Raw genomic sequence first — 24597 nt, 5'->3', positions numbered from 1 at the left:
TATCTGTTTACTTTTAAAAACATGTTGAAAGGGTATCGTTGCACATAGACGCGTACAGAAAGGTTTGTGTACACCACATTATAAGCCAAAACTCTTGACACATGTCCATAAGATGACGGGCACGACAACATTGTCGTTGCCACCCGTCAGCACGGCCTCGGTCAAGCTGGCCACGGAGGCGCACACGGCGGCACGGGGCGCGACCGACTGTGCTGCCTTGCACCCGATCCACGACACGACGCGCTGGAGGGAGGGAGGGAGCGCGGCCCTGAGAGTGTGGACGACGCCTTTTGTGCTCGCTGCGCTCGCACCTGTCGCGTCTGTTCCCACGCTCGCTGCACTCACGCTCACAGGCGCCAGGGCCTCCCCCGTTGCTGCCCATCCGCCCACGCGCAGCCACAAACTCGCCAGCATCAGGCCCGCAAAGACCGCCAGGGCAAACGCGGCGCTGCCCTCGAGACTCTTGCCGCCGCCCCAGAGCCACTTGCGGCGGCCCCAGCGACGGCCAATCAGGGACGCGGCGGCGTCGCCCAGACCGACACAGATGATGCCGGAAACCATGCTGACATCACGCGTGGGGACGTTCCAGCCGTCGGTGGGTATACCAAATGTTCCCGATGTTCCCGATGTTCCCGATGTTCCAGATGTTCCAGATGTTCCAGATGTTCCGGGCGTGTCTGGAGTCGTCGGCATCCGCGGCAACGAAGCCATGGACAGCCACAGCGGGATGGCACAGCCAATGAGTAGAAAGATGTGGGAAATGACGACTGGGCCGCGCAGGTCGCGGCCGTCGACGTAGGGCGTCAAGAAGGTGGCAATGGGCCGCGACAGGGGTGGCAGTTGGCTGGCGCGCACGAGGTCGAGCAGCAAAAACACAGCCAGGACGAGAGAGAGGGCGAGGGCGGCGTAGGCCGGGTCGACAAAGGCGGCGGGCAAGAGCATGGCGACCATCATAAAGTGAAAGACCTTGCGGCGGGTGTCGACCTCGTAGACGGGCGACAGGGTAAAGACGACGGCAAGGCCAAAGACGATGACGATGCACCAGTAGGCCGCCAGCAGAAGACGGGTGGTGGCGGCGCCGAGCCAGGCCTGGCGGATGTGCTCGACCCAGCCGGCGGCACACGAGGGACAGGGGGCCGAGGACATGGACGACACCGTGCGCGGCGGCAAACACACCCAGCCCTCGAGGTTGGCCTTGACGACTTCGAGACGGAACCAGTCGATGTCGCCAAACAGGTAGCCCAGCGCCCAGCCAAAGGGGTCACGGCCGTGCAGCGCAAATGCCGCGACATAGGGACGGATGCCGGCCAGGATGACAAAGGCGATGCAGGCGTAGAGGAAGCCGGCATAGAGCCACTTGCGACGGCCGGCCTGTTCGTGCGTGAGGGAGAAGAAGGCACGGATGGTGGGCGAGGTGGCGCGCTTGCGGCGGCCAGAGGGCGTATGTGTGACGGTCTGTGTAGTGGAGTGTCGACGGGGTCTGCCGCCAGCGTTGGCACCTTCGGCGGTCGCATCGAGAGGAGCGGTGGTCAATCTGGCAGCCACCACGGTCGCAGAACGCTTCACAGTCTTTTGCGTGTTGTGCATCTTGGGCATCTTGTGCGACATAGTCTTCCATGCGGCTGCGTCCACGACACCACCATCCCGCGGCGGCGAGTGGTTGCCATTGTCGGTTGAGTCGTCCGAGTCGCCGAAGCTGTTGCCCCGGAAGTCCGCGCCGCCCGGGCCTGGACCATACATCAACTCGATTCGGGCGCGCCGCAGCGACTTGAGCTCGGCCCAGACACGGCTCACGACAGCGGCAGGCGACAGCAGCCACCAAAGGCTGTCGGTTTTTTGGGCGCTGGGATCGTCCCTTCGAAAGCGCCAGCGAGGGATGCGGGCAAGGAGAATGCCGCGACGGACAACGCCACCGCCGAGTACGAGGATGCCGACACCGCCGGCCCAGAGGAGAGCCTGCAGAATGACGGCCTGGGGCGAGGTAGCCAGGAAGAGCAGGTTGATGAGGGCGACGGACAGCAGCTGTAGCTCGGCGGGGAGCAGGCTGGTCGTCGTCAAGTCGTGCAGCAGCCAGCACAAGGTCTGGTGCAACGGGTAGATGAGGGTGGCCAGGTCGGGCGAGAGTGGCGCGACGGGCGTTTGAATGGTGGAATGCAAAGCGCGTCCCTTGAAGGACGAGGGCAGAGCCTCAGCAACCGTAAGTGGGACGACAGAGAGGGTCCAGTGGATCGGGCTGCAGAGCTCCGTGGACAGCGAGAAGGGAATAAGAGGCCTGGGCAGCGTGCAGATGCTCAAGACGAGGTTGAGGAGGGGAGCCGCGTGCAAAGTCGGCGTGGCGAGCAAAAAGGAGACAAAAACGGGAATGGTCAGCGGGTAGAAGAGAGGGGCCGGGTCGAAAGAGGCCGGGATGGCGATGAGCTGGCGAAGAGGGGTGCTCGGGGGTTGCTCCTCGGCATTGTCACCTCTGCCACGCGTTTCGTAGTGGCGCAGCCAGAGGACGAGACGCAATGGGTAGAGCAAGAGCAGGCCGCCGATGACAGCCGTCACGGCCTGCAGCTCGTAGCGCCAGTGAAGGAGCAAGGGACGCACGTCCGGGTTCGAGAAGAGCAGGGCGGCCAACGAGACGAGCAGCAGCAGTTCGGTGGACCGGCGGACGATCTCGCGGCGGCGGCGGCTGCGCTCGGCGCTGCCCCTGCCCTGACGACGATCCTTGTCGCGACTGTCGAGAGCGGCAGATGCAGCGACGGCATCGCGCTTCAGCTTCTGGAAGAGCGTCTGCGGGGATATGGACGCGTGGCCCTGTGGACGCCGTCCTTCGCCGTGAGCGTTGACGTCGCGGCCAGCTGTGGCAGCTCTATCAAGCTGTTTGTCCTGCGCGTCGTCCCCCACAAAGCTGTAGACGCTGCCGGCCACACTATCGCCGGCATCCGTGTCCGCGCCGCTGCCGTTGTCGCGCTGCTCCAGCCTCCCTGTCCTTTTCCTCCCACTCCGTGATCGACGATGCTGTTCGCTTTCGTGGGCACCGCCAACATTACCACCACCACCGCTACCGAAACTATGTGGCGGCACGGGCAGCAGCGGTGTCGACATGCCCGACAGCACCTCGTTCATTCCGCGCAGGCCCTTGTGTGGCTTCGATCGCGGCGCGGGCAGACCTTTGAGAAAGTGCTCGTCGTCGGCCTCGGTGCCGCTGTCGCTAGCGGGCGACGAGTCTTTGAAGAAGCCAAACCCGGACGCAAACGACGCCAGCGACAGTGCGGATGCAGGGGACGGGATGGCCCCAGCAGCATGGGCCGGGTGCGATGTGTCACCTGCACCAGCTGCGTGAAGTGTGTCGAGCGTGTCGTGTGTGTTGTTTGTTTGTGTTGCGTGCGCATGCACTTCGATGCGGTCGGCTGGGTGGAGGAGGTCGCTGTTGCGGTGGTGGTAGGGGTGCGGCGAGCGGGACAGCAGCCGCAGTCCGCTCACAGCATGTGGTATTGGGGGGCCGTCGTCATCGCCTGGATCTCGTATTGGTGGCTCGCCCATCGGTGCTTTCGACATTGTTGATGCCATCAAGGCCGTGGTTTCTATCGTCTCGTTTCGGCCGCCATCGCCGCCCATGCTGCCGAATCCGTTCGATACGGAGCTGTCCGACGCATTGTCGCCGCCGTCGGTGGCCGTCATGATGTTTTTTGTCACAGTCGCGGCGTCTTCCAGGGACAGCCGCGGTGTGTTATCGATGTGTCGATGTTTCGAGCCGAAGGAGGCCGAAGACGGTCGGGCCGTTGGGACGGCAAAATCCAGATGACGAGAGGTCGTGCGCAGTTACATGGCTCGAGGTCTGGCCGTCGAAAATATCGGATACGCATCAAGAGGGTGAGGTGCTAAATGTGACAGAGGTGCCACAGGTGAGCTGGTCGGCCCGTCATTGATGTCGTGCGATGCGGCTTGGTGGAGGACAAATCACATGAAAGAGAGGCTCGAGGCTGGTGATGTCCACAAATGTGTTTTCGTCGTAAGTTGTTGGTGGCCCACAATGGCAGGCGCGACAGAATGGTCGCACTGTACGACTTAGGGAAGGTGCGCTTGGCTTGTGATTTGGCCACATTTATCGACATTATTGGGCTAGCCATTGGCTAGCGACGCGGCTAGATTGGGAGCTGCGCGACTTTAGCGCGGTTAACAGCGCTATTGGTGCTGTATCTGACACCTAATAATGCGATTTCCTCATTTTGACGACACGGTGTTGTTTGATGCTCTCCCTGTCAAGGGATATAGAGAGCGGCCGACTTTCAAGATGCACGTCGATAATATCAGGTGATGCGTCTCATCTCTGCGAGTCTCAAACCTTACTTTTTGGTCGACACAGACTCATCTCTAACCCCGTTGTCGCTTGGCAGATGTATCTGGACTAGACGACAATATACGTCGAATAAAGCATTAAATATCCGATAGGAAAATAAGGCCATGTCGAAGAGAGTTTGATATGTAACCGAGCTGCGGCAAGTGGAGCAGTCGTCCTGCGGCTTTGTTGGGTTGATGACACAAACAATTATTGGAAGAAGTTGATATCTTGTAGTCTGCGGTGGATGCATAAACGTGGCCAGACAAATCTATACGCACACTATTTTTGAACTTTATTCTATGGTTTAAAATGAGAATACTCGTTTCTTCTGTTTTATTATTTTTATTATTTTTATTTTATTTTATTTTTATTTTTTTATCAAAGAAGAAAAAAAAACGTGTAAAAAGGAAGATTGAAAAAAAAAGTATTTATTTATTTATTTTTCTCTATATTCCCAAGGCAAAGCTGCCGAACATAAAACAAATAATATCCAAACAGACCGCTGTTACAAAATCATCGTCTTGCAATATCTTAAAGACAACATATCTCGGGTCATGCTCCATCGATAAGCGGCGATCTCGGCGATCTACACCATAACACTTAAACCGGTATTCCAAAAATAAACACCCCTTGCAATGAACCTTTTCCACTTACCGACTGCACTTAATTACTCGCCCTGCACAGCCAGGAGCCGAACAACCCCAGATCCGCATCTCACCATCTCCAATGCTCCAATGTACAAAGCTGTATGGACGCTACATTGTGTCCCGTCACCAAACAGTGTCAACATTCACCACCATTTCCACAGATCTCGACTGCCGTTGGTTCAGGACGGAACGCCGACAAACGTCGGCCAGCAAAACATGTTGCTCACTTCAGCAGTGGCTGCGGTCTGGTAAGCTTAGGTTATGGAGAAACACCAAGCTTTGCAGGCTTTTGCGTCTCGCGTTCATCCCCCAGCTCGGGCTGACCCAAATACACAACACCTGCTGGGGCCAACCGCAAATCCGGCATTGTCAAACGTCATGACGCCTGTGCGTTTGTCCGCCCATCGTGAGCCAGGCCGAGTCCATCAAAGTAAGGTGGGACGAGGCACCAAAACCGAAATGCAGAGCAAACCGCATAGCCAGATGCCGTCCTGGATGGTATCGCGTGAAGAACGAAGAGAGGCGGTCAACTCGGGCTCTTTTTGTTTTGACATGTCAACGAAAGCGCCAAACACGTCACCAACCTTGAGAGGTCCTTTTGTCAAGAAACGCCCGGGCGTCGACTTACCTGCATATGCGGTGGGGGTCCTGCATGCCCCGTTCTGGGCCTGCCTTCTGGGTCCGCCTAGCTTGGCTGGCTGGCTGGGCTCCAACACCGAACGCTGACGCAGCCCGGCCACATTGGCCTTGGCGTTACTGCCGAAAAAGGCCCCAAAGGCACGAAAACTGGGTTGCCTCGTCCGATACGAGGTCACCAACATGAGAGGAAGCAGGCGGGAGACCGAAGAGCACTCGCAAAACATGCAACCAACCGACGGCGTCGCCCATGCTCCTGCCACGCATTGTTGTCCTCACTGTGTCGTACTTCGTAAGTTGTCGTCGTATCCAGACAGTTCGTATCCTGCAAAGTATCTTACGTGTTTCAACCTCCTTTTTGTCACAAACAACCACTCTACTCCTAAAAGAAGCACCGCCCAACGTAGGACAGGGACTGACACGCCCTGTGCCCTCCTGCCTTGTTCGTTTGGCCCTACCCTTCGCTTTAGGAAGCCGCGAGGCGACCAGGGGAAGAAGGATCGAGAATATCGCCCTAGGCACCGCCTGGACCACGTCCAGGATGCCCAGGCGGACCACCCTATCCACCAGCCAAGACGGGCATGGAGAGCTGAGAAAGTGCATTACGGTGGGTTGTAGCAGAAGACTGCCACGGCGCTAAGTGGAGAGTGCTCTTTGGTTCGCCGTCTGGCCGTTTCCAAAAAATGGCCGACTTTTGTTTCGGTGGCGCCTTCCCTCTTCAGTTTGTGTTTGCGAATTTTCGCGTGGGTGTCTCCATTTGGCTGGCATTGGGCCTGCCCCTGACTTGTACCTTTTGGCAGCTCAGTCGCCAATCGCTCTCTCCCTTTTCGGCTGGCCCGGCCAAAACGGCAAGGCCACTACGGCGTACTCATGTCCCGACCTCCTTCCAATCTCCCCTTCGAATGCCATATTCCGCGATCCCAGCAAAAACCTCGTTCTGGTTCTCTCTGCGTTCTTTTGTTTTGTTACTATTTTTGCCTCGATGCTTCTCAATCCTCTCGCTTTGTCTTCTTTTCCTCTTTAAAATTCTTTCACTGTTTACGTTAGACCCTGGCAACCTTCGTTTCTTCTTTGTTACCTAGCATACGCCCCTTCCTGACGCTCCGTGTCTGCCTCAGAGCCAAATACGAGAAATTCGTTGTGCCAGCCACTTGCTTTTCCACCCGTCCACAAGTCGGAGAAGCGAGACAGCAACCACTGAGAGGTGCAGCTTCTGGCGCCACCGTTTCCTCTTTGTCCCGACGACAGTGACACTGCGTTGTCGTGACTCCGTACTTGGTGTCTCTGGAACGTGTACTCCGTGTGCCAACGACCCCCACACACACATCTGTGTTGCCTGCTTTTTTTAGGTCAACAAAACGAGGCTGACTCCCACTGGGCTCTCGACCACATATTCTATACTGCTGTCTTCTCTTTTCCGTTCTTCCTTTTTCAACTCTTTCCTATCATTCACCTCACCACACTTCTTCGACATCACCACATCCACAATGGCCTCCTATCCCACAGCAGAGGACGAGAAGCGGCTGCTTGCCCACGCCGCCGAGACGACGACGACCACCATCGCCGCCGATAGCCGGAAGTCCAAATGTTCGCATGCCTGCAGACGCCGTGTGGCCAAGGCCAAGAAGGTCGTCCACTTCACCGTGACCCTCGCCTTCGTCGTGGCCTGTTGCATCGCCGTCTTCGGCCTCGGCTCCCTCGCTATCGGCACTATTCGTTACGCCCGCCCCTGCAGCAAGCACAGCGGTGCCCACAACGTTGGCGGTGCTGACCGGAACGGCGCTGCGGTTGTTGTCGCCGACGGCGCCGCCCCTACCGGCAGCAGCTTCTCCCGCCTGCTCGAGGCCGTCTCTCCCGAGGCCCTACACGACCTGCTGCACGAGTACCTGCCGAACACCTACAAGCATGGCGTCTACCCCTCGGAAAAGCACGCCCTTGAGGCTGTCCACCGTCAGAACGCCGCCCTGGCAACATCCATTGTCCAGCTGGCCCGGCGCGACCTGAACAGCTCGACGTCCAGCACCTCACCCATCTCCTCCACGCCCTCCTCGACCTCGACCAGGAGCGGCAGTACGACGTCCCTGCCGTCGTCGACGTCCATGAACTCACCCACATCGGCCTCGTCGACGTCCTCGCACACCACGTCCAAGTCGAGCTCGTCGGGTACGACCACCACCGGCCGGAGGGTCACAAACGTCTTTACGTCGACCATCAACGGCACGCCCACCGTCGTGACAGCCACATCCGTTGTCGGTGCCGGACCCACCAACTCTGCCGGCTCTCCCACGAACTCGGGCACCCTGCAAACGGGTGCCGCCGCGCCCATGGGGGCCGGTAACAAAGCCCGCTTCGCTGAGGCTGTCGCCGGTGTCCTTGTCGGTGCCATGCTAATCTAAGCATCGCAGACGAACCAGCGTTGGGGATGAAATGACAAGGGGATCAAATCGGCACCTGCAGGAAGTGACACGGTGCAGATCTGGCAGAAGACCTCGATTCCTACTCCACAAACAGCGGCCTGTCACTGCCCTTACCTGTGGTCATCCTGATTTTGGTTCACTGGGCGGTTTGGGTATTGCGTTTCTGCACCCTTCTGTCATCCTTTCCTCCTCCGGCGCGTCAGATGCACTGTGCTCAAGTCTGCTCGCTGCCCTTTATGGCCTTTTAAATCATGATCCTCCCGCTCTCAAATTCTCTTTTTTCATTTTTCTAATTTGTCGTTTCCTTACATCATTGGCTACTGCTCTCTGTCTCTCTCTTTTGATTCCCCCTCCTTGTCACTCCTTTTGCATCATTGTCGTCAGCCCAAACTGTTTACTTTCCTTGAGCCTGTTTTGCACCACATTACCACATTCCTTTGCATGGACGGGGCGTTTATCATTGTTTCATTGGACTTGAGTTTGCTTTTTTATTCCTATCGAGAATAGCCTCTTTAGGTCTCTGGATTCACGAGTACTACATAGGTCGCAGGACATACAAAACACGGAGAATAGAATACTACAGTTTAATAACCAGTTCAAAAGATACTCGACGCGTTCTTGAAAAGTACCCAACGCGTTCAAAGTCCAACGAACCACGGGCCGTGGAGACTAGAAGCTAATTCGTGGGCGAAAATGTGCCACACATGCCTGACAGTCAAGCTGTACAGCGACCTTCGAGGCTTGCACTTGAATTTGTAGAATACAATCGGACGAAGAGTACCTCTGGCACGGCGGACAATCATGATTTTCTGCAGTGTGTTAAAATTAAATACTCTCTTCCACAATGTCTGAAGAAACCCCTCTGGCACGCAGCAACAAAAGTCTAAGACTCGTGGGTGAGGAAGCTGCTAACTTAACGGTATCCATTTTAGCATTGCTCTTCTCCTTCGTCGACAGTTCCGAAATAAAGAGTACAGAAAAACACGCAATGTCAAAACGCGCGAGACTATGCTCCTTGCTTCGGGATCGGATGGGTCGGAATGGATATATTGGTTGTCCAACGACGAAAGGGATGGCGGTGCCTGGCCTCGGAGCTTGTTACTGTAGATCTTTTCCTATGGAGATCTGAGAGGCAAATGTCTCTGGGAAGACAACATACGGCGGCGTTCATTGCAACTAGACGGGTAAAAACATCGATATTGATTTTATGTACCGAAACTGATATGATACAATGTTTACTGTCCATGGCCTTCGTTATTGAGGATGTGCCCACAAAAGAAATATTTAAAGTTTAAAGTTAATAAATGTTCTTGTAAATCCGGGGTGGATAAATAAAATAAATAAAATGGCAGCGTGAGGGATCGTTTTAAAAATCTTAATGATAACATGTTTTTATTTTTTTTTTATTTTTTTTATTTTTTTAAAAAAGACAGAAACGGAACGAACAAAAATGCAAGTCATATAAAAAATATATATGGAAAGCCCTGGAATAGGTAAAATGCCAAAAATCAAAAGAAATCGAACCAGTCACCCCAGTCATAAAAAGACCAAAAAAGCCATAATCTTTAATTGCTATAAATCAATGTATATTTTAAAAAGCCAAAAAAGCACGACGCCTCACCTTCGAAACCGCGGTATACCATGTACGCCAAAATAAGAAATTATATCAACAAACCAATGGACGCCTAACAAAATGGATTTACCAGCATCACCTTTTTGTTGTGATCTCCCATCTGTTTTTTCTTGTCAAATTCCAACAGACCCTTGTTCCCGTCCTTCCACTGCGCCGATCGTTTGGCTCTACAACCTGACATCTTCTTTCCCTCTACCCCGGGCCAATCTTGGGCATGTCGTTGTGTTCGCTAAGGCGTGATAGGTAATTGTTGAGATCCGCGAGCCGCTCCTTGTGGGACTTGAATAGCTCAGGGCGTGCGGCGCGCGCCTCCTCGGGCGATGCGTGCATCAAATCACGGATCTAATGGTTAGCAGAGGAAAGAGACGATCGCAACTTCGGTTACCAAACACTAGCCTCGCATGCGCACTGGCGACTGGCTTACCTTTTTGTCTTGTGCTTCGGCAAACCGGCGCTCTGCAGTTGTCATGCGCGCATACGGGTCGTTTTTCAGGTCGTCATAGTCGTCGTCGTAGTCTTCGTCGTCACTGCCGCCCTTGCCTTCCTTGTTCTTCGTTTCGCTCTTCTTCTTCCTCCTATCCCGGTCCTCACCGCCAGAGCCCACCTGCTCCAGCTCGTCCTCAGCGTGGCGTGCCCGGTTGCCCTCCTTATCCTTGTCCCGGCTGCTTCTTTTCTTCTTGTGCTTCTTGCTTTTGTGCTTCTCCACCTTGGCGCCTTTCAGCCGCAATGCGCCGCCGCTCGCAGACGCGTACTCGCCAGACGGCATGGCCAGTGTTTGTGGGCGTAACGTAGTGTGTGTGTGTGTGTGTGTGTGTGTGTGTTGGTATGGCTGGGAAGCCTCTCCCCGCAAAACTCAAACGGTTCTTGAACCTACTTCCTGCAGGGACCTATGTGGGACACTGTTTGTGTCTTGTGACGGGGAGCGCGGAACGACGGCTCCTTGGTCCCGGGGACCAGAGAACGCGGTTCCGACGCGAAAGAGTAGTTGTGTTTTCGAGAGACGAGCGCCGGCCGTTTTGTGTGTGGACAGGCGCGAGAAACGCAAGATGCATACCCCAGGCCCGGAGGAATGGAGGCGAGAGGTCCCTGCCGAGTCTGGATGCAGCTGGGGCGATGGGCTGGAGGAATACGACGAAGAGGAAAGAACGTTGGACGTTGGATGTTGGACGCCAGTGGCGCCTGGCTCTTATCGATTGGCAGTTGTGGCCGTGGATAAGAGTCACGTGCCTACTAAACGCGGCTGAACCTTGTTTTGCACGCACCTTCCTCCACCGCCTTTGCAGCAGAGCCCCACTCCTGCCAAAATCACTATTTCTTTGCATTCCTGCCGCCGAAAACCTTTCTCGCTTTCTTCTCTTCTTTTTTCCTCCCTCAGATCAAAAAGTATACCCAGAGGCGCCACGACCATCATCTCGAAATTCCAAACCCACGGTGATGCGTTGCTAGATTTGTATTCCTTCTCCGAAGGGATCCCTCTGCAGATTGAAGTCCACGATAGGAAGTTTGTCGTCTCGCCCTCGGGCCATGAGCGCGCAAATGTCGAAATTTCGGATACATCTCAGAACCAGTCATGCATCGCCAGTTTTGCATATCGTATCATACGCTGAGCGCCTTGGCTAGTCTTCTCACGACCGGAATAGCGTAGGACGTTCAGATTATGTCCTCGTTCTGCGCGCTTCGTGTTTGCGTACCCGTATCCCGCATATTCACAGCCAATTTGCGATGCATTCCGTCGCCGGACTTCGATTAATACGAGCGCAACACGACGGGCTTAAGTCGGATTAAATTCCAGCGATAAATTATAAGCGCGCCTTGAGCGGCATGTCGAAGACGACCAGGCGGCCAAACAGGAGGTGGAAGTACCATGCCTGACCGCGATGTCACTTGGCTCGTTTGCAGCGACCCTGAAAAGCAAAGTCGCGTCTCCCCTTTCCTCGTCTCTTTTTGCTTTGTTTATTTGCGCCGTCTGCATTCTATCCCGTTTGCTTTTGTACTTTTGCTTTTTATTTGCGAGCCGCGTGCCGGTCAGCCCCGGTGGTGTGATCTCCCTGGCGTCCTCGCTTCATCTTTTTTCGCGTATGGCTTTAGTAGGCCTTTTCTAACACTTTGGTGCGGGACCAGCTCTCGGCCACGTTCCTGGCCAGCTTGCGTGTTGTTGTGAGCACCCCGTGCATCGTGGTCTCCCTTGCTGTCAAGGTAAGCATAAGGAGACTACTCATGGCCAGTTAAAGTAGACTTTCCGAGGACGATGATTCGATCGTCGTTCGCTCGCTGCAAAGTACGCAATTTATTTGGACATGTTGTTGCTTCTTGGTCTGGAAGCGAACATCGTCAAGCTGGCCTGTGAGGTTGACTATACTCCACGTCGTCAACGTCGTCAACATCGTCAACATTGCCACTCTTCAGCTGTACTAATGGGCACAAACATGCAGTGTCTCACCACTTTCCATTAGCGGCGGCGCGTGTTTCCATAGTCCTCTGTGCTTTTGCTTTGTCATTCGTCTGAACCAGTGTTCTGTTTCGCGCCTTGTGTCTTTTGTCCTTTTCAGATCGTCCTTATGTGGGTGCAAGATCTCAAGAACAGGCGGCCAAGTCTCGTATTCATTTCTTTTTCATGGGTTTAATTCTTCTTAATTATTCTGACACCACAATCGCATGGCAGCGAGGCCAGCGCTGCTATGCATCGCCGGATGCCTCTGCAGGCCTTAGCGATCGCCCAAGAATGCTTCTGCTGTGGCACATGCGATTGGCCCCGTTGCAAGCCGTAGATTCGACAGAGGCATCGTCTGATGCAGCTAAGAATGTGACTGAATTTCCCACCCATTCTTCACGCCCTGGACCAATGCCAAAAAATCATACGACGGACGCATCTCCGCACTTCTTGCTCTCTGCCTACTGAACAGTGCTCCAGGCACGCGGATTCTGCAGCAAACGTGCCTCCCTTTCGCCGGCGTTTCCCTCGCATGTTGCTTGTTTTAGTCGAGGCACGATCTCGCGATTCCCGTCCTTCTGAACGTCTATATGAAGGCCGCTTCTCTCGCCTGTTGTTCGTCCAGCTTTCGTTCTTCTCCTCATCATCCAACAACGCTTCGACAGTTATCTTCTTCGACACTCCTTTCAGTCACTCGTTTATTTGCAGCTCTATAGCTCAGGCCACTCTTTTTAATCTTGTCTACTTTTGCTTCTCTTCACATTTTTTTTGTTGTTTTTAAAACACAACCCCCCCCAGCCACATTCAAAATGTCTGCTCTTTCGTCTAGCGCTGCCGTGCACAACGGCACCATCTACCCGACCACGACCACGACCACTGCCACTACCACGGAGACCTTTACCACCACCTACACTCATTGTGGCAAGGCTGCTGATGCCACCACTGTTTGGGATGCCACCTACACCATCATTGAGGTCGTCTGCGGCGATTCGGGTAGCTGGACCAAGCCCACCATCCCTCCCAACTTTGTCGAGACCGTTGTTGTCTGCAACGAGACTCCCGTGACTATCACCTGCCCCGTGGAGACCGGCAAGCAGACCGGCAGCGTCTCCATCTACGGCAACGGTGTGACCGCCACGGCCGCGGCCGATGCCCATGCCACTGCCAACGCCAACGCGGGCGGTAACGGCGGCTCATCCGCCTCGGCCAATGCCAATGCCAACGCCAATGCTAATGCCAACGCGGGCGGTAACGGTGGTTCATCTGCTTCTGCCGAAGCCCACGCTGAGGCTAATGCCAACGCCAACGCTGGCGGCAAGGGTGGCAGCGGCGGCTCTTCTGCTGGTGCTTCGGCCAACGCCAACGCCAATGCCAACGCCAATGCTGGCGGCAAGGGTGGCAGCGGCGGCTCTTCTGCTGGTGCTTCGGCCAATGCCAATGCCAATGCGAACGCGAACGCTGGCGGCAACGGCGGCAACGGCGGCAACGGCGGCTCGTCGTCATCGTCGGCCAATGCGAACGCCAACTCCAACGGCAACTCCGGCACCACCGTCTGCATCAACGGCAAGTGCTCCAGCACCTGGCACAATGGCACCAACACTGGTTCGGGTGGGCGCGCTTCGGCCAGCGCTTCGGCCCATGCTACCGCGGTCGTGACGGCTGGCTCGGCTACGCTCAAGAACTCCCTGACCCTGGCGGGCGCTGCGTTCCTGCTGGTCGGCCCCTTCCTTCTGTAAATGTCTTGGCATTCTTCGCCGACTTTGTCATTCATATAATGTATTCATAAGGAGTTGCTGCTACTTGATTTCTTTTGTCTTTTATGGGAATTTAATTTGTCGTTTTTCTACTTTGGGCCTTTTTTCTTTCACTCGCTTCACGACCTTTGCACCCTTTCGTCATAGGTCGCTTCTTTGCTCATCGCCCTGGTGAGCCATCTTTAACTTTTTTTACGGAGGCATTGTCTTGGACTTATTGGATTGAACCGAACCCAATGGGTCTCATCAATATTCGTTTCTTTAATTTAATTAAAACACGTTTTCTTTGACGCGCTGTGAAATGAATATTGTCATGATTTGCTTGCTCGTGTCTTAAATAGTCACCAATTTTCAGGGACTTGAACCTAACTTCGTCCGCCAAAGGAAAGAGCGTTTCATAATTATGACGTCATTTCTGATATGGCCGATTAAGCACAATATGAGCGTTAAGGTCCAACTTGTGTTTACTCGCAGTCGACGGAATGATCCTTTGCCGTTTCTTCATAGATATGCCTAGTATGAGTTACTTCTTGCCGTAGTTTGTCGTATTTTGTTACGCTGGCCGTCTGGACGTCTGGACTGACAACAGCCCAACACTCGGGCGGCGGGAGCGGCAGAATCCGCTGTAGTCAGGTACAGTTGCCTAAACTAGAAGGCGGTGAGATCGGGCATTACAAAATATCTCAACATCCCACCATTTGGTCGGTCTGATCGGACCATCCGTTGCGATACACATCGTAACTGTTTTCTTGGTATTTCCAAATTGCATGTTCTTTTTCTTTTTCTCCATTTTGGTTTGTTCGACAATACCATGCTCTATGAGGACAGTAAGGAATAAAACTCTGCGAACCTTCCCATCTCACCAACTAAAATGGCACCGATTCCTATCACGATCGTCACGGGCTTCCTCGGGTCCGGCAAGACGACACTCATTCTCAACTTGATCCCCCAGCTGCGCGCCGCCAACCCCAACTACCGCCTGGCTCTGCTCAAGAATGAGTTTGGCGACCTCGCTGTCGACTCCCAGCTTGCCGCGTCGAGCGCGGTCGCCGGTGTCCGCGAGCTGCTGAATGGCTGCATCTGCTGCAATCTCGTTGGCCAGCTGGGCGACGCGCTGGAGGAGCTGACGACAGACAAGGGCGACGGTGCAGGCATCCCGTCGCGCATTGTTGTCGAGACGTCCGGGTCCGCCTTTCCTGCGACGCTGGCGCTCGAAGTCAACCGCCTGGCGCGGGCGACGGGCGGCCGTTTTGCGCTCGACGGCGTCGTCAGCGTGATTGATGTTGAGAACTGGGCGGGCTACGAGGACACGAGCTACACGGCCAAGCTGCAGGCGCGGTACACGGATCTGATTGTGTTCAACAAGTGGGAGGCGTGCAACGAGCAGCGCTTTGATGTGTGCCTGGACCGGCTCGGCGATCTGCACACAGACGACGTGGCGTGGGTCAAGAGCCGGCGCGGCTGGGTGGACGCGGGGCTGGTCTTTGGCGTGGATGGCGGGCTGCTGGCCAAAGCACTAGGCGATGGAACGCCCAAGCTGAACGGCGACAGCAATGGCCATGCGAATGGCCCTGCAGACGGCCACAGCCACAACCACGACCACGAGCACAAGGACGACCACCAGTCCGAGGTCGAGGTGCTCTCTGTAACGCTCAAGGGGGACAGCGAAAACGCGTCTGTGGACGTCGCCAAGCTGTCGAAGCTGCTGTCGTCGGCTTCCAAGGACGAGGTATACCGCATCAAGGCCGTGCTCTCGGTCGATGCTGCATCGGCGTCGCAGCTTACGAACTCAGACGACAGTATCAATGTGAACCCATCGACAGAAGAGCTAGCAGAAACATCTACCTCGACAGAGAAGACGGGAACAGTACGTTACATTCTCAACTGGGCCTTTGGCCGCTGGACGATTACGCCCGTGGCACCGGGTATAGACGAGCACGCATCGAGCGAGCATGCGCCCCTGCGCATGACGATGATTTTGGCCCGTTATGAGAGCACCAAGTGGACCAAAAAGTTGCAGACGGGCGACTTTTTGGCCCTGGCCGGCGACGCAGGCGCAGCGAAGGATGCGTTGGCGGTTACAAAGATTGCGTGAGGGAGGAGAAGCTGGGACAGGTGGGGTTAGTTCACGAATTACATGCATGATACACTAGAGGGCGTTTTGGTAAGGTACCATACGAGATGTACGGTCTCATTTGTTATTATAAAGATTACACTGGGGATAATATAGGCGTTGCATTTTATAAACAATAAGTTGTGGGGGAATATAGAGAACACGTGAAGAAAACAGAGCGACCATAAACTAATTCTAAATTACAACGGTGGAGCAAAGTGCACCTGGCGCGTTTCGGTTGTTTTCGAGGCGTGTGATTCTCTTTTGAGTGCGTTGCTTTCCGCGCTGCTTCTGTTGCTTCTGCTTCTGCTGCTTCGGTTTGTGGGTGTCGGCTGGCTGCGGTGCCGCTTCTCAATGGCTGTCCCCGGGTTGCTGCTGAAATAGTACGAACTTTCTGGCCATATGGTCGTGTAGTCGCCACAGCTGCTACCATCGTTGCTGCTGCCATCATTCTCGTACAAAAGCGCCTGTTGGGCCCGGGCCTCGTAGTCGATGGCCGGGACTGTAGGCACAGTGGTCACAGCGGCAACTGCTTCGGACGGCTGAAGGCATTTTTGACTCACAGAGCCAATGGACACGATGCCCATCTGCTTCTGCTCCTTGGATGGCATACCGGTCATGGACTTGAGCAAAAAGGCGAGAGCCGTCGAAGACGACTCGGACGCCGCACGGTTAGCACAGGGGTCTCTCTCCCAGCGGCAAAATACAGAGCGACGATGGACCTTGGAAGTCCTCGCTTTGCTCCCTCTACTTGCCTTGATTGTTTCACTCTCCCACTCGAGGAGGGGCTCTCCTTTTTCCTCCTCGGCGACCAGGAGGGCCTCGACAATGGCAGGATCCTGTGTGCCGTATATGGAAGGCTGAGATCCGGTATCGGGCACGGCGAAAAGCGTTTTTCTCTCTGGACTCAAAGCTTTGTCACGCGCCGGAGACTGGGGAGGTGGTGTTAGTGGAGAGACGTCTGCTGAGTTTGGCCGTGGGCTCGGGAGATTTTGCGGTTCCGGATTGTGCGCCTGATACGGGCTCGAGAGCTGTGCTTGCCGCAGTGGCGAAGAGATTCGGGGCACCCAGAGCTCGGGATGCCGTGGTAGATTGTTTTTTCTCTTGTGCTGGGATTGCTGAGGTAGTGACAACGGTCGCTGTGACGGAGAGGGTGCAGACCGATGCAGTGGTGGTGGCAGCGGTGGGCGCGGCGGGGAGCTCGGCTTCCGCTCTTGCCACCGTGGCTCCGTAATACCTTGGATTTGTCCCGTCATGTTATTATCTGCGCCTGTCAACGGCCCCGTTTGTCCTTGGTAGTTTCCATTCTTGGAAGGATGCGTCTCATCATATGTCTGGCTGTCTATTAGGATTTGGCGGGGTGGAAGTACGTGAACGTTGTTGGAAATTCCGACTCTGACGGGCTGGGGAAGGTTAATGCTTTGGCCAGTTTGATCGCGGGCAACACGCTCGGCGAACGAAACCAGCTCGTGGGGTGGCAAGATTGGGCGACGCTGGAGAAGCGGCCTCGCAGAGAGGGGAGGCGGAGGACGAATCTGGCGCGGTGTCTGTTGGCGTGATGGCGGCTGGTGAGGCGATTGTTGGCTTGGTGACGGCGGGTAGACTGGCGACTGGGGAATGTGCGGGAGGGGCCGATTTGTATAGAATCTCGCCGTATTAACGTGGATGGGTGTTGGCGGTCGCCCTGACGTTCTCCGGGGCTGCGTAGACCGGCTGCTGCTATTGCTTGGCTCCCTCTGAACGCGGCTGCTATCACCGTTGTCGCCACCGCTGGCAGCGCTGCTATTGGTGCCACTTGTGCCACTTGTGCCACTTGTTCTGCTCCTCACGGTGCTGGCATTGCTGCGAGTACTGGGCCTCGATGCAGCATTAGTTGTTGACCGTACCGGCTGCGGAAGAACACTTGGGAGTGAAACTCTTGTCTGGTGGTCACGCGCTGTGTTAGCTGAAGTAGCCGGACCTGGTGCCGCGGGAGAGGAGTAGGTACGAGAAGATGATGTAGCGGCCGTGAATCTCGCTTGAGAAGATGGCGCTATTTTGCGCGGAGAAGTACGACTGCCAGTCAAAGGTGCTGGGGGCATCACCGAATGGGAAGTTTGGCGCCTGGAAGGTGAAGAAAAAGAAGATGACGAGGCTGGAGCATGCTTGGACGGAGAGGGCCCTTTCTCTTGGGTTTTCACGACTGTTTGTGTATGCGCGACGTGCTCCGCCTGCTCACGAACTCGGCCTTTCATCATTCTAGCTTTCTCCCTTTATGGACTCACCTCTTGGTGGGATATCGCTCTTTGGCCGAAGAAGCCGTCGCCTGCCTGCAGTTCCTGGAATAGGACACGGCACTCGTCTTCAGATGGGGCGTCGGATGGCAGGATAGGAACGACTGGACGGTCAGGGAGGTGCACGATATGGAAACTGTTCCTGGCTGTCGTTTGTTGCTGGGCGCGATTTGGTGTGTCGCTTCGTAGTCGATGTGTGAGGCCCTGGAAGAGGTGCCCGATGGCGCTGTTGTGACTGTGGTTGCGGCTGTGGCAGTGTTCGCGGGAGTTGCTGCTTTCAGCTGTTCTTGCTGCAACGGGTGCACTTTGGTGTTTAAGTGGGTTTTTCATTTGTGAAGTGTAGAAAACAAAACAAATTAGAGAAGAAAGTCGTCACTCTTAAAAAGGCGAGGGGGATGGCAATGCGAGATACGGATCAAAGGTACAACAGTCATAAATTGTTCATCGAAAAAGTTATGAACTGCAAATATCCATGCTGTTCATGATTGAACAAGACAATCTATCTTTCTTCTTATTTCCCCTCAACGAGCGTTTGACGACGGCATGGCGCTGGTTTTCTTACTTTCGAAGACGCCCAATGGCGATGCATGCTGGTGGACAAAGGTTCGTGTTGAACACCTCCGAATGCTCTTTGTCGTATCGTGGTTGCTGCGGTTGGTGGTTCTTTCAACAGCAGTACAGGCCGCTTTGTCGGTGAAAACAAATAGGTCAAAGAAATAAAGAGGGCGCCTGCGAAGCCAACCCGTTGCGGCTATCCTCAAGTCCAGAAATAGTGCTTCCGGTCGCATTCAGCAAATCGAAGGGCTAGAGGCTGACCGTGACCGTCATGTTGTTGCTCAGAATCATGAGCACTGGAGGCAGCCCCTGGCAGAGCAGCTCGACATCTGATAAATACTGCACGCTGGCACTCTCGTCCCGATGGGTGCCTTCGTCTGGAATCGGCAACGTTGTAAATAAGACTGCAGCACCGCCTGACAGATCGTCGCTTTCGCCGCTCTGCTGTCGCATCAACTCGTTCAAGATTAGGTGTTGTGCTCGGCATGGTAGATCGTTGAACGACAGGGCCAAGTCCTGAGTAGAATAACTTGAGCCAGTTCCACTCCTGTCGTCGGTGCTGTCATTGCTACCGCTACTTTTACCGCTGGCGGTACTATTGACACGCTGCCGGGACTTGTAGTCGGCCAACAGGTGCGTGATGCCGATGCGAACGTCGCCGCCGCCATTTTCTTCTCCCAAGTCGTTCTCGGTGAAGGATGCACGCTGCACGACTGGCGTTGACGAATGTCGTGAGAGGAGAGGACGATGCGGTCGCTGCTCTTGTTGTGCGGACGAATCTCTTTCTGGCTCAGCAAACGAGACGGATGGTCGTGGCGTCGCTGCCTTGGAACGTTTCTTCGTCGCGGATTCTGCGAGACTAACTCGGCTTTGTCGCGAATTTGTCCGCGAAAAGGGCGGACGTTCTGGCCGATTCGACTCCGATATCTCAGCAAACATGATTGTGCGACCCGAGTCTTCGGGATTCGTAATTCGAGTTTCTGGCACAATATTGCTCGAGAAGCGTATAGACGACGACGATGTTGGCGCTACAGGTGCAAGGGCGGCAAATTAGTAGACGTTCGTCCCGTAATACTGGGACACTGCTTGGACTTACGTGGTTTGCCATACACCGTCAACGAGGAGGTGTCTTGATGCTGTCGAGACTTGTCTTCGCCAGACTGGCTACTGACTGAAGACAGCGCTGGGGTTGACATCGTGCCGTAGGTGCGATCGGAAGCGGTGTTGAGCGATGGCATGAAAGCAGGCGTAAGTGAGGATGGGGCCGTCGATGTAGACGTTGACTGCTTTGCACGCTTTGACTCGTCTGTCTTTTTGCGGCGCAATGTTGGTCTCTGGGCGAATGCATCGCCGTGGCTTTTTCTGCGATCAGGTGCCGCCAGAAGCGGACGACGAATCGCATCTGATTCGTCGTCCACATCGTCCATGTCGCCTTCGGTAGCCGCACTCTCAACATCGTTGAAGTCGGTGGCGTTAAAATCTTCTTCATCGGACGTGGAACTGTTGTCACTGATCGCACTGCTATACTCGTCACCGTTATCGTCGCGATTATAGTGTGGATAAGCAGGCTGCTGCCCGGCAAGGTTCTGTGTGCGGATACCCAAGCTCACGCCAAAGCGAGCCAGGGCTGACACAGTCTGGTGCTTTTGCAGCTCTTCGATGTGCGCTATGCTTGGACGTCGCCTGCGTACGTCGTCCTTCCAATTTGCGACTGAAGAGCCGTCATCATTCCCGCTGTTTGGCCGCGGCGTTCCTTTTCCACGGATTTCTTGTAGCTTTGACCACCACAAAGAGGCCCCCAATACATCATCCACAATTTTTTCAATGGATGGGTCGGCGTCGCCTTGGACAATGGCTTCGTAGGTGGCCAAATCACCGCTTGCCAGCCAAAATACATGTACCTCGGCAGTGATGCGTAGCTTTTCAAGGAGCGCTTCTACTCTTCCACGTTCTTCCTCGACTTCATTTTCGTACTCAACAAATACCATGACGCGTAGACTGTACACTCGTTTCCAGGCCGGGACAGTGTGAAGGATATACCCGAGTTGGAGAATCAATGTATCTGGCAGAACAGCATTAGATAGTGACCCATGGCATTTTGCTAGATGGACACTTACACGTATCAAAGTTTGTTGTTAGGACGCTCTTGCCATCGGCTTCGAGCTCTGCTGACATTTGAATGGGCCACAGGTCGATGTACTTCTTCGTGTTAGTCCCGTCTGTCCGCGGCGTCTCCAGGCTGTGGAATCCCTTGGCAACAGCAACATTGATGCGGTGCCGCAAGGCCAGATCTTCTAGAATGGTGAGATATTCGGTGGCCTTCATCATGCCTTCCGTCTTGATCACATCTGTTGGCAGGACGCCTTCCAGAATCCTAGATGTAGTATCACCACGGCGCCGTCGTGGCCGGATGACCGCTGTATTGCTGACCTTCGACGGCAGATCTGTTGCCGTTCCTGTGGCTCGTCCTGCCGGAATGGCTGCCGCATCAGACAATGGCAGTTCTGGAATCCTTAGGACAGGATTTGTCGAGCGGAGTTCGTCCATGTTGTAGAATCCCAAAACAGCAATATTCGGGCGCATGCCACCCAGGCCACTTGCCAAGATGAGATTTCGTGCGCCCCATGTGATCGACGGCGACATGGTCAGCTGAACGAAGGCCTTGATGCGAGAATACTCGGTGATGTACTGCGACCACAAAGTCTGCTGTAGCTTGGCTTCCAGGACGCCTGTCGTGAAGTCATCCGTGACGATGACGTGGCCTAGGATATAGAGGCCGCCCTTCTTCATCGAGTTGCAGAATTGGATAAGGCGAGTTTGTCGACGGGGGTCGTTGGTCAATAGAATGATCTGAGGCCGCCAGAATTTGATGTGCTCGGGCTTCAAACGGAGCAAGTATTTGCGGACCTGGTGATAGATTAGATTTTGCGAGACATCACCCCAGCGTTTTGGCGGGCAGAGATAGTGGATCAGCAAGAAAAGCATCACAAGCAAAACGACAGACGAGGTAGCATAGGTTTCGTCAATAAAGAACATGGCAGCGGCCGACATAACACTGCCAAGCAGGGCCGTTTGCCAACTGAAGAACTTGAAAGCCGGCCGAAAATTGGGTGCGGACCCAATCTTGAGCAAGAAGCAAGCCAGGTTCATGACAAAAAATGTCACCATGTAGCCCATGGAAATGAAGGTGGCGATTTGGTTGAGGTTGGCAAAGAGCGCCAGCTGGGCAATTGCGTACGTCACGAGGAGAGCAAGAAGAGGTTCGTCGTGTTTTTCCGTGCCCCACGCAAACACAGACAGACCAGGCAGCAGCTTGTCTCTACCAAGAGCCTGCATCAGCTTGGACGCTCCGATAAGACCCATTAAGGCAGAGAAGAATGTCACTGCGCATTCGCCAGCCAAAATGATAGGTGCCCATAAGCTTGTTTCCTTGATGATGTTCGGCTGCGTTAAGAGCGACATGTGCGTTGTGCTGGAGGCTAGTGACATAATCACGATGAGATATAAGGAAAGTGTAGAGGCCATGGCCCAGAGGGTGCCGGCCGGGATGGAATTGCTCGGATTCCGGAGATCACCCGACATCGATGCACCGGCAAAGATGCCAGACGTAGCAGGGAACAGGATGCCAAACAGGTCCCGAAATGTGTGCAGACCACGGAAGGCAAAGTCCTCTCCAGAATGGGGGAAGAGGTTGGACCGGAGCGTGGCCAGCCGCATGCCTGTGAACTCAACGCCGCTCACTGGGTCTGTAAAGGGCTTGCGAACGAGCACGGACAGAGGAATGCTCAGGGTTGCGATGGCAAGGACTACAAGAAGGCCATTGCTCGCCTTGGCAAAGAGGGCGCTGCCGGCGAAGCATAGCGATGTGCAGATGACCAAAACGACGGTCTGAGAAAAGTAGCCCCACCAGTAGCCGTGTGGCACAAGCGAGTCGAAACTGAGGTCGATGCAGTCGATGAGACCGACGACGTTGAGTGCGGTATTGAGCACTTGGGAGAGGTAGAACAAGAGGCCGATGGAGCCGCCGAACTCGGGTCCCAAGGACCGAGAGATGAGATAATAAGTGCCACCGCCCTTAACCTCGCCGTTTGAAGCGACAGCCGAGAGGGACAGTGCTGTCACAAAATCGACGAGATATGACACGACGAAGAGACCTGAGTAGATGGTTAGGCCCAGATAATCAGATAATAGTATGTAAAGAATAACAAAACAGGTGGATAGGACTTTGCTTACCGAGCATGCCCAAGAGGCCGATCTGTCCAAGGATGCTGCCAAACCGCAGGAACATGAGAATGCTCAAGATGCTGAGGCAGACAGGCACATAGACGCCGGAAACGACGCCCAGCTTGTGCTTCTTGGCACCATGCTCGCGCTCGACTCGTTCCATGACAGGTAGAAGAGGTATATGCGCTCGCCGGAAGCTCACCAGACGCCAAGAGAGATGCCGAAGGGTGCCATGCGCGTCTGCCGACGCGAATACTAGTGGCTTGATTTCTAGTACGTTTCGAAGTCGAGGTTGCTGAAGATGGTATACTAGAGAAGTTGTGAGAATAAGGCCACGGAAGGGTTGAAAAAGTAACCATCAATCCCGGGATATCCCAGATAATTCGTGGCAGCTATGAGAAGCCGAGATGTTGTCGACGCTGCGGGGAGAATGCAAGCAAGATCTGGTCTGCATAGATGGAAACTTAACCGGACCAGGGATCGACAATGCTCGTGGTCCTTGCGATTTCCAAGGTTTTTGCAGCTGCACTCGGAGGCTCGATACTGCACATGTGTGACGGGACCCAGGTTAGCGCGAGAGCGAGTTCAATTTGAGAGCTTCAAACGGCCGAGAAAAGTTACCTTTCAACCTATGATACGAGGCTCAATCCGAGGCCATTTTGGCCTGACGTCTCGCGACAGCAGGGTCATTGCTGCGTTGGTTTGGCATGGTGGAGCTGGTCGCCCTGGCACAGGGCGCTTGGGGGAGCGCGGCTTGGCGGGTACAAGGCAGGGTGCTGTTTACCAATGGAATGTCTTGCTTAAGAACAACGTGAATGAGGAACGAAGGATGTGTATTTTGAAATTGAGACAAACGCCTTTCTGCTCTAAAGAGCTCTTTCCATAGTTTTATTTACAAGTCTTTTCGTACCTTCCCCGTCTAGATGGGTGACTGCAGGCACCTCATCGCAAAGGGGCAGGTGCAATGGTTCGCGCGCGAGAATTTTGACAAGAATGGCAACTGCGTCATCTTGTCTCAGCGGTAGCACGATAATCCTCGACGGAAGGATCGAAGGGAGCCATTTACTGCTTCCCCGACAGTTTCCTACAGCGAAATCCTTGTCCTCTCCGTTGGTCCTACGCTGTGCAATTAATGCTATAGAGTTGCACTCCGTATATAGGAAGAAAAAAGGGGACACTGGCGAACTAATACGGCTCGGACAACGGCGTATAAGCCCTCTTTTGCTGTATGACTCAGTTAATAAGCAGAGAAGTGGTCCGCTAGGCTGTGGAGGTCGCTGGCGGCGCGGGCAGGCACGACCGACCAGGGCCTCAGTAGTCTATTTTCGTCGTGGTGGTGGTCCGGTCGCCTGACAGTCACCTGCGGATAGCTTGACAGACCAAGACTTTACGGGGCAGGAGCCACCTGTGCCAGGACGAGATAAGGACGGAGCTTGGTATCACGAGCCCACAGGCACTGCGTGAATCGACCAACGACCGGCGCTTGTTTCGGGCAGTCGCCTGGCTCTTTTCCCGTGTCATACTGCAGCAATCAACAACCTCCTCCGACTCTGCTGCCTCCCCTCTCCAATTAATATTGCGTCTTCA

The 24597-nt window shown here is 54.7% G+C and overlaps 7 protein-coding genes across 7 annotated transcripts; 3 read left to right on the top strand and 4 right to left on the bottom strand.

The window, feature by feature from the left end:
- Positions 1-78: 78 nt before the first annotated feature.
- Positions 79-3666, bottom strand: SPBR_06448 (phosphatidate cytidylyltransferase; the record flags this gene model as incomplete). Its single annotated transcript, XM_040764704.1, has 1 exon — positions 79-3666. One exon carries the CDS (start codon positions 3664-3666, stop codon positions 79-81), a length of 3588 nt encoding a protein of 1195 aa, XP_040616532.1.
- A 3431-nt stretch (positions 3667-7097) lies between these two features.
- On the top strand, positions 7098-8006 carry SPBR_07668 (uncharacterized protein; the record flags this gene model as incomplete). Its single annotated transcript, XM_040765922.1, has 1 exon — positions 7098-8006. One exon carries the CDS (start codon positions 7098-7100, stop codon positions 8004-8006), a length of 909 nt encoding a protein of 302 aa, XP_040616531.1.
- Positions 8007-9852: 1846 nt separating this feature from the next.
- Positions 9853-10426, bottom strand: SPBR_07897 (uncharacterized protein; the record flags this gene model as incomplete). The annotated part of the gene is made up of 2 exons (XM_040766151.1): positions 9853-10002; positions 10085-10426. The coding sequence occupies 2 exons, from the start codon at positions 10424-10426 to the stop codon at positions 9853-9855; spliced, it is 492 nt and encodes a 163-aa protein (XP_040616530.1).
- Positions 10427-12900: 2474 nt separating this feature from the next.
- On the top strand, positions 12901-13827 carry SPBR_07656 (uncharacterized protein; the record flags this gene model as incomplete). Its single annotated transcript, XM_040765910.1, has 1 exon — positions 12901-13827. The coding sequence occupies one exon, from the start codon at positions 12901-12903 to the stop codon at positions 13825-13827; it is 927 nt and encodes a 308-aa protein (XP_040616529.1).
- An 889-nt stretch (positions 13828-14716) lies between these two features.
- SPBR_07387 (uncharacterized protein) lies at positions 14717-15940 on the top strand (the record flags this gene model as incomplete). Its single annotated transcript, XM_040765641.1, has 1 exon — positions 14717-15940. One exon carries the CDS (start codon positions 14717-14719, stop codon positions 15938-15940), a length of 1224 nt encoding a protein of 407 aa, XP_040616528.1.
- Positions 15941-16158: 218 nt separating this feature from the next.
- SPBR_07549 (uncharacterized protein) lies at positions 16159-17214 on the bottom strand (the record flags this gene model as incomplete). The annotated part of the gene is made up of 1 exon (XM_040765803.1): positions 16159-17214. One exon carries the CDS (start codon positions 17212-17214, stop codon positions 16159-16161), a length of 1056 nt encoding a protein of 351 aa, XP_040616527.1.
- Positions 17215-19035: 1821 nt separating this feature from the next.
- On the bottom strand, positions 19036-23173 carry SPBR_06396 (solute carrier family 12 (potassium/chloride transporters), member 9; the record flags this gene model as incomplete). The annotated part of the gene is made up of 4 exons (XM_040764653.1): positions 19036-19814; positions 19883-20784; positions 20906-22940; positions 23020-23173. 4 exons carry the CDS (start codon positions 23171-23173, stop codon positions 19036-19038), a joined length of 3870 nt encoding a protein of 1289 aa, XP_040616526.1.
- Positions 23174-24597: the final 1424 nt, after the last annotated feature.

Source organism: Sporothrix brasiliensis (genome assembly GCF_000820605.1).
Source record: "Sporothrix brasiliensis 5110 chromosome Unknown Cont20, whole genome shotgun sequence".
NCBI classification, from domain to species: Eukaryota; Fungi; Ascomycota; class Sordariomycetes; order Ophiostomatales; family Ophiostomataceae; genus Sporothrix; species Sporothrix brasiliensis.
Note: the sequence above shows the minus strand (reverse complement) of the source record. Positions and strands in the feature narration are given on the sequence as shown.